We start from the raw sequence: 9,363 nt of genomic DNA, 5'->3' as shown, positions 1-9,363 counted from the left end.
GTGGGGCGGTTACAATAAGGAGGTGGGAAGGCGATGGTGGTTGTATCGAGGAAGAGAAGGGGAGAAGTGGGGAAGTGTGGCGCCGTGTTGCGCCGTGAGACCGGATACGTATATGGACACGGACACGAACATCGTCACGGACAGGGATACGGACACGGACACGAACAGGGACACGGACAGGGATACGGACACGGACACGGAGACGGAAACGGATATAATCTCGTATCTTTTCGTACCGGTATATGGGAGTGTAACTCCATCCGTTGGATCGAGAGATAGCCCGTTGGAGACTGGTGATAAATGTATCTTGACCGTCGATTCCTACGATCCGGAAAGACTTTAACGTACGTAACGGCCGGGAGGCCTAAGTGAGGTCGGAGTAGGACAAATATGAGGGACGAAAAATGAGCTTTGGTGGGCCCAAATTGGATTATGTGGGGCCAACTTCTGGATTGGTGGGTCTCGGTCGAGTAGTCACTTACCGGAAGCCATTTCATCTCAATTGAATGGGGAGTCAACCGAATTTTTCTGAGTTTGTATTGTTTGGAAGATATCAACAATTGAAAATTGTCATTTATTATTTCCTAATTTTTTTAAGTTTTAATCAATTTTGATATGTGTATATATAACATAGGATTTTATTTTTTTGCTAGAATTATTTGAATTTAGTTTCTATTAACATGATTGTACATGGTTTTCCACATTCAATTGAGAATAAGAAAGGGCAAATTTCCTACAAAAATCCTTATTTTTATTTTTTGCAGTGTCCCTATTTTATTTTTTTCATAAAGAGAGCCCCTATTTTATTCTCACTGAACCAGTTTGATTCAACATTAGACTGGTTATAAATGAATAATAGTCAACAAAATCAAACTATATTAAAATGTTTTTATTTTATATTAATAAATATAAAATTAATCTTAAAATTAATCTTAAAATTTAAAATGAAGTTTTATAAAATCATAAAATTATGAAAAAAAAATGAAATTATATTATATTATTAAAATTAAGAAAAACATAATATGGTGATATTATATGTATACTTTAGATGAATACAACTAAAGCCATTAAATAAATCAAAATATTTAATTATTAATTTTAAAAAATCTTAAATTTTTAGGAAATTTTATAAATAACAGATCTAAATAATTATTTTCTTATTTTTAAGTCTTTAATATAGGTGTTTCCTATTCACAAACAACTGCTCACCATGTGTCATGCACGATGGCAAGTTCTTGTCAACTTAACATGCGAACTTATGTAAAACGATCAACATCCGACACTATCCCGAAGTCCCATTCATCCTTGTGTTAGCCTGCTAACATTTCATACCACATTGCGATCTACAGAAAACAGGTCATGATACGCAAAAATAAAACCATTTTGTGATAGTTTTGTTCGATGTGGTGAGTGATCGCACTACAGTGTTATGAACTGTTCTTACTTATATTTTTCAAGCAAAAACATACAAAACTAAAATAAAATATGTTGCCGAACATCTGTACAAATATGCAAAAGCGACAAATAATTTGTTAAGCAAATATATTGCAAGTGTGCAATGACCATTCATGACAATGTAATATGAGAGTACACATATATATTAAGAATGCATATAAGTATTTTAAATTATTTTAATGTATAATTTTATCTTTTTATTTTATATATACTATATTGTAGGATGTTGAAGAAGTCATAGAACGAGGAGTTTATCGTTAAATATCTTTTGTCAATAATTTTAAAATATTATAATATGACATAATACTTATTTTGTAGTTAAAAATATCAATACTATACCCAAGTAATTGGGCAAGGATGTGAGCATGTGAGAGTCTGATATAGATGATGACTTGTAACATTTTATGTATATAAATTTTAGACTTATTATATTTATGTTTTCTTTTGGTTAGATGTTATAATTATGTATAGGTATTCAAAATACTATGTATAAAAAAAATTATGTTATTTTCTTTAGTTAGTTAGCATGTTTTAATTTAAAGATTATCTACTTTACGTTGCACTCCTATCAATAGTAATAATAAAAATTAAAATGTAACATCCAACTTTCGTCACGCAAAAAGTGTTATACCATTTGGGACAAAAACCACTTGAATATTATTATAAAAAAATTTTAAAGTTTGAGAAAATAATAAATTTCTTAAAGACTTGAGTTGCACTATTTTAAAATGGGATATGAGAAAATTATACTATTATTGAGTCCTATTAAAAAAATATTATAATTAATTTAAAAACAGTGTAACTTGTATTTTACCTTTAAATTTTCAGTGATACTTTGTTGGCTATTAGGAAAGAGAATCAGTGGGCCCTTATTTCCGTACATGTTAGAATGTTGAGCCATGCATCTACACATTGCTAAAACATGTCAAGGAGAAAAAAAATTATAAAGAGTTATTATAATAACAATAATAATAAGATTATAAATTTTAATTATTTTTATTCAGCTATATGAATGTTTAATGTTGAGTGTTTAAATATATGATTGATAAAGAATCATATATTTAGTTAAGTTTAGAGTACTTAAATTTTTATTTATAGTTTCTATTAAAGATTTTAATGTCTTTCTCTTTTTCTTCTCTTATCACTATTTTCTAACTATCATATCCAAAAATTTTCTCAATATATACTTATACTATCTTAAATAATTTTATCTTGTCTTATCCTCTATCTAAATAATTTTATCTTATCTTATCCTCTATCGAAACGATACGTAGTTATTCACGAATAAAAATATTTTATTAATATTTCTTAATAATTTCACATATCTATTTCAATATTCTCATCTCAATAACATAAACTTATTGTATATATTTTTTCTTATTTATCTAACACTTATATCCATAAAGCATTGTGGATTCATAAAGATAATTGATGATCACACATAGCTCTTAATGTCTCTTATCATTTTAATCATCTTATTTTTATTTTATAAATAATATCTTTATCGATCTTTCTATCTTATTAAAATATTATTCTAAAATATCTAAAGTTTTTACTTAAAAGAACTTCTTGTTCATTCAACTTATCTATATTCTCTTGTCTATTACTAGAATCATTAAGATTATATTTTATATATTGAGTCTTTAGTCCTACTTAATCTAAAACTTTTAATTTCTAAAGCTTATCTTTATAACTCAAGTTTAAAACTAATTTTTCTCAAACTCTCATCAAATAAGATAACATTATTAACAAATAACATATATTATGGATGTCTATCATATCATATAGGTAATTAGTAAGTTCATTCATTATCAATATGAAAAGATAGAGACTTAATATGAATCGTCAATATAACCATATGCTAATAGAAAACTACACAATACACTCCTTTGTTCTAATATTAATAGTTGTATTACCCATACATATCTTCAATAACATCAATATAATTAATGGATACACTTTTTCCATCTAAAACTTACCATAATAAATCTCTAGGAATCTTTGGGTTTTCTATAAGTAAATAAAAATCATATGCAAATCATTTTTTTTCTCCCTATATTTTTTATTAATTATTTTAATAAATCACTAGTTTCTATTATTGATCTTCCAAACATAAAACCAAATTGGTTTTGAAAAATAGGTTTTGAAAAATACTTATTTTAAGGCGTATCCTACTTTTGATAATTTTTTTTCTAAGATTTCATAATATGACTCATGATTTTAATTTTTCTATAATTTAAAAAATCTTATATGTCACCCTTATTCTTAAAAATTAACACTAAAAAACTCTCTTCATTTATTTGACATTCTTTTGAATCTCAAAATTTTATTAAGTTAATTAATCAAGATATTCCCTTGTCTCCTAAATGAAGAGAGTTTTTTAGTGTTAATTTTTAAGAATAAGTGTGAATCTCACATTTTTAATTATTTTATCTTTTTTAATACATCTTTTATTTTATTAATTCTAATTTTATGAATATTAAATCTATCACTATTATTTATCATTAAATCTAAATTCTATATAGAATATTCATTAAATAATTTATAAAAATATTTTCTTTATTTTCCCTTAATCTCATTATCATTAATAAATATTTTTTGATCTTCATCTTTAACACATCTAATATTACCTAAAACCTTTCAAAAGAATTATTAAAAATATTTATTTTTATACATTTTAAAAATTAGATGCGTGTGAAAAACTAAAAGTGTGCTCTACTAGAAAAATAAATAAAACTATAGTCTTTTTTGAGAATTTGCTCATTAAAAAATAAGTTTAATTATTATGATTTTTATGCATTTACTTATACCTCAATCAAATATGAATTTGATTGACATGATCAAATGGTTGTAGCCTATGAGAGTAAAAGAACCCACATCAATGTCTAGAACAACAAAATAAAAGCTAAAATCTTTTGAAATGAATATGATTTTGAAAGTAATGAGTATTATAATTAAGCATAAAGAAGGTATTGAAGTAATCCTAATTGAGATGCTAAATGGTGAATTCTTATCAACATCAAATTGACCTATAATAAAAAAAAGATTCAAATTGCATTTCTCTTTCCTGCAGAGCATCTAAGTATTATGGAATCCAGGTTTTAGTCATCATGCATCAATTTAACCTGCAAAAATAAATTCCATCTGTTAATGTCAAGAATATTCATAAAGTGAAAAAAAAAGTACAATGATTTCCAACTTTAACTGAAATGTTTACACTATAAAAGGACAGTTCATCTCTATAAATAATAACATATTTGTAAGATCGTAAGAGAGCTTCTGAGTTGCAAGACTGTCCCAATTGATATTGTCACTCAAAACAAAAATCCACAAGAACAAGAAATGTATATAAAGGGGAAATACAAATTATCTTGCTAGCATAATAGCTTCACAAGTTGTCACTTTCTTTAGAAGTTTTCAAAATGCATCTGCAACAAATATTAACAGTCTATTCTCAGAGCTCTTCAATATTTTGAACACATCGTTGATGGATGTGAAAGATAATGCAACTAAGAAGGACAAAGATTGTCATAATTAACAGAAAATGTACGTAAAATTAGACAACTATTTTTTTTTTAAACACATGCAGGTAATGGAGGACTTAACATACACAAATTCAGGTTCCAATTTTTTGGAAAGCAAATCATCCAACTATGACACCCAAAATTACAGTGCACAGGATGACTCTTAGCTGGTTTCTAACTACAATTAATTGTAAAAGCAACTTGATCAACCACCTGTGTTGGAGAAATTCAATTGATATGTATTGCATTAATCTTTAATTAAAACTAAAGGAGACATTTATTGTTTAAATTGAACAGCTTGAGCTAAAGGGTTTAATAGCTGTAATATATTATACATTCAACAATGTGCTTTGCAAATTGCACCCAATCTGTTCTTAATTAGCAAATGAACCAAAACCTATAGTTCTAACTGTTGATAATTAATCAACAATAGCATCTCAAATGAGAAAGAAGAATGCTTCAAATACAATGATTACTGTATTTGCTAAATTCAAACAAATGCAAAGGATACTCTTGAATGAAATAAGGACTACATGCTACAGAAAAAAGTTGAAAGTGAAATTAGAAGCTTCAAAGGCCCACCAGATGTTTTGGGTCATGATGATTGGATCTTTGGCTAATTGAGCATTTTCAATGAATGTCACTCGTTTTCTCATTGGCTAATTCAGCCTACTTTCCATTTTTTCAAGTTTAAGGGTTCTCAGGCTCTTTCTCGACTGAATGAGCTTGCTTAATCAGTAACCAGAAAAGATGTCTTCATTAGCACAATTTATCATGTTTTTTTTGGGAAAAGCAGACAAGTGGTCCAGCAGTTATATTTAGCTTTGATGGTAATGTGAAAGGATCAATATCATGCTAACCACCAATTTTAGAATTTCTTTTTTTAATTTAGCAAAAGTGTAGAACCTTATCTACTGTGAGTTTTGATGATGATAATGACAATAATGACAATGACGACATTTACATCTAACAGATTGTTAAATATAGAACTCAACTGAGTTCTGGATAAAATAGAGACTAGAATCCTTAAAAAGACTCAGATGTTGAAGCTGTGGTTGATTTTCACCGAATGCCACAAGCAATCTGGCTTGGAGCGAAACTTCAAATTTTAGTTCAGACAATGAGCTACATGAGTGTAAGAAGGAAAAGTCCAAGTTAAATAGAACAGTCCAAACTAAAAATGGGACCAAAATTGGCTTGATTAGTAAACTGCATGCACTAAATACATATGGAGCTCACTCTAGTCGACTCAAAACAGCTCTGACCTCCCAGTCCAAAACCAATCATTAAATCATTAATTGTTCTTCTCCAGCACATTCTTCCCATTATAAATTCAAAATAAGGATCAAAGAAACATCTTAATCAAGTTTCAAGGAAAACCTTACTACCAGGAATTGCAAATATAAAGAAAAGAAAGTGACTAATCTTGGGTAAGAAACAAAACAGAAATCAATAAGCAAATAAAAGGCAACTCAACTCCTATAAGAGAACTCACAACTTGAAATAACAGAGAATAGCGGACATAATCTGTAGAATTCCCCTTGAACAGCTTAGTTTTCGAAGGATATATGCTGCCCTCATGGCAAGAAATGGCTTATGCTTTGAGTGAAACATCTCCCATTGGCTGGATTTTCAAGCAATGGTGTGACAAAGCACAACATGGTAGCAAAAGGATGAAGGGGCAAAAGTAACTGTATGTGAAACAGAAAAGTAGACCATCAGGAAAGTGTGAGACCAAGAAAAAGAGAGACCTCACTATGCTGCTTGGCCTGATACTTGGCTGGATATCAGGTATTGAACAGCCAATCAACCCTTTCCTGCGGTTCAACAGCCACTACGTTTTGAAAAACTTTGCAGTTGAATAAGAAGGGAAAGAAGAATTTCTGCATATAGTGAGGAGTTTTGTATCATTGGAGACAACAATAATGAATCACTTGCTGCCTTTCTTTCTTTTTGATTCTTTTGTTATTGCTCAATTAAAGGCTTTAATAAAATTTGTATAACACAACATTACAACAAGAAGTAGCATTTTAGAGGCTTAAATGAAAAAAATTCCTTTATGGGCTGTCAGATCTTGTTGTTAACAAAGAACAGCATATTTAGGGCTTCATAGTAACCTGCTGCAACTAAAGAGAACTATGTCATCTGTTTCTAAAGCCAACCATAGTCTAAATGTAAACCCCTTGCTTCGATGGCAACTCAGGTGGCATTTGGGATGCTGTTTTCTTAGTTTCAGGGATTTGTAGAACCCTTCATTTTGGGATTTTAAATAAACTAGCAAATTACACAATGAATTCAGATTTCATTTCTTCCAGAGCTTAATTTTATGCAGCTAGTTTTTGTGTGCACTCACTGCTTATTCTTTCTCTATGCCCTTCCATATCTTTTAAAGCCTTTATATAACTTTAAAGATCATTAAGCCTTTATAATTTTATGCATCTAGTTTTCTTATATTTTTTAAAGATCATTAAAGGAAACACACTAGATGTATAGCCATTCCACACCCAATTTTACACTATTGATAAATATACCATCTTTCAAGCAATAAATTAGTAACACCCAATCTCCCAAAGTCATATGGTAGTACACTTAACAAAGGCATCATGTTTGTAATTTCACCCATAGAGCATGTTGACCATCTAGAATTTGAATTGTCCACAGTGTGGGCTTGACTTGATAAAGAACTACACATTTTTCATGGAATTTACGGGGAAAATGAAAGTAGTAAGCAAGAAGGAGAAAGAATTGAAGAGTTTAACGTGATATTGATTGTATGAGAAAATAGTATGAGATCGTAGTGTATGTAACAATGACAGTACTCTTTGGTAGTCATGGAAAATAGTTTAAACCTGAAATAAAATCAAGTAAAAAGAGTTCCTCAGACACCAGATTAAGGTCCATTAGGAAGAAAAGGGATTAAGGTCTATTTACTTGAACTATTCTTCTTTGTAGAAGGGTATCCATCCAATACAATACATAATTACCCTTAATAACAGTAAAGGCTCTAGAGATCCTTTTCATTTAAGTAGTTTGATGAAAGAACTTCAGCTACTAAAATGATCTAGAGAAGCAAATAGTCCATTCAGGCAATAGTATGAGAATCTAATTCTCATTTCTCTCATGTGATTGAATCAAAGTTAGAATTTGGGAGAAGAGAAAAGCTAACCATAAACTCATCTCTTCACGAGATCCATCGGCTTATCATCGTCCAAGTCGAAAAAATGCCAACTTGTATCATGAAAGGCCTTGAAAATCCCATCTTCGTCGTCCTGCTTCCCCTGCGATCCTGCTCCAGCCTCCTCCTCCTCCATCTCCACTTCCGTCACATGCCTTCTCACCAATAGAAGATGCTTCACGGCCGCCTCCACGGATGCGGACCCAGAGCAACTCCCTAACTCCACGAACTGCTCATACGCCGAAAAGCTATTTCCAAGCACCACCATCCGGTTCAGGCTCGACGGCCTCCAATTGGCCTCCAATAGCCCGTCGTAAAGTGCCGCCTCACAGTGCGGCATGTAGAACAGCGTCGGGGCTCTTACCTCTCTCCGCCCCCTCTCATCCACTGGCACCACGGCGCAATCGAACGCCGTCATTACGGCACACTCCGTGGCGGAAAGGATTGGGTCAAACACTTCAAGATACGGCACTGCGAGGCCGAGGTCCCGACGGAGGAGGATGGCGAGGGCAAGCTGGAGGCGGGAGGGGTCGTAGGATTCAATGCTCCCGACGCCGTAGACCACCATACGAATCTCCAAGGCGGAGGACAACGCCCTGGCCAGACCGTGCTGGACCAGATGGCCGCGCAGACGGAGGAGGAACCTCCGGTAGAACGAGGAACACTCGAGCCTCCGGATCGCGGATTCCATCCTTTGGAGCAGCTTGGATCGACGCTCAAGGTCGACGAAGGAATCGATCGGAATCCATGGGGACGGAGGCGCGATTAGGGTTTCGGGTCCGGGGAGAACGGAGCGCTTCGGTTGCTGCTGCTTGAGAGAGCGGCGACGGCGGCGGGAGACGACGGTCCACGCTTCGGTGGAGTTGGGATTGGGCGACTCATTGCGAGTCGCCATATCTTTGCGACCTTTCCCGCAACGAAATGAAATCCCAAATCAAAATACAACTATTGATCATGAAATTAGAAATAACGTTAAGATAGTAATTATGGTAAGAATTTGTGACCCACAAAAGTGACCCCAATGGTACGACGTGGCATATCTCAACCAATGAGATGGCTGGAAATTACGCGCGTGCTGCGTTGTGATTCCGTGTGAGGAAGAACCATTAACTTGCTGATCTGCTGCAAGAGAGCATGAACAATTGAAAGATCGCCTTGCTATGTACCAGACGCGTGCCCATCTCATTTAAAGCAACGGATGTCTTTTCT

General features: G+C 32.6%; 1 protein-coding gene across 3 annotated transcripts; it reads right to left on the bottom strand.

Annotated features, from left to right (window-relative positions):
- Positions 1 to 4,354: 4,354 nt before the first annotated feature.
- Positions 4,355 to 9,088, bottom strand: LOC103999862 (protein SENSITIVITY TO RED LIGHT REDUCED 1). Of its 3 annotated transcripts, none has more exons than XM_009421746.3 (2): positions 8,146 to 9,088; positions 4,355 to 4,580 (listed from the first exon to the last, which is right to left on the bottom strand). In XM_009421746.3, exon 1 carries the CDS (start codon positions 9,047 to 9,049, stop codon positions 8,153 to 8,155), a length of 897 nt encoding a protein of 298 aa, XP_009420021.2. In that variant the 5' UTR covers positions 9,050 to 9,088; the 3' UTR covers positions 4,355 to 4,580; positions 8,146 to 8,152. The 3 variants fall into 3 exon arrangements, with proteins under 3 accessions (XP_009420021.2, XP_009420023.2, XP_018674480.2); XM_009421748.3 differs by lacking the exon at positions 4,355 to 4,580 and adding an exon at positions 5,591 to 6,862; XM_018818935.2 differs by lacking the exon at positions 4,355 to 4,580 and adding an exon at positions 5,591 to 6,796.
- Positions 9,089 to 9,363: the final 275 nt, after the last annotated feature.

The sequence above is a fragment of the Musa acuminata genome, unplaced genomic scaffold (assembly GCF_036884655.1).
Source record: "Musa acuminata AAA Group cultivar baxijiao unplaced genomic scaffold, Cavendish_Baxijiao_AAA HiC_scaffold_1138, whole genome shotgun sequence".
NCBI lineage: Eukaryota > Viridiplantae > Streptophyta > Magnoliopsida > Zingiberales > Musaceae > Musa > Musa acuminata.
This window is presented reverse-complemented; position numbering and strand designations above follow the sequence as displayed.

Bases quoted from the DNA above. Each gene is read 5' to 3' on its own strand.
- LOC103999862 (XM_009421746.3), bottom strand. From the start codon at position 9,049: ATGGCGACTCGCAATGAGTCGCCCAATCCCAACTCCACCGAAGCGTGG.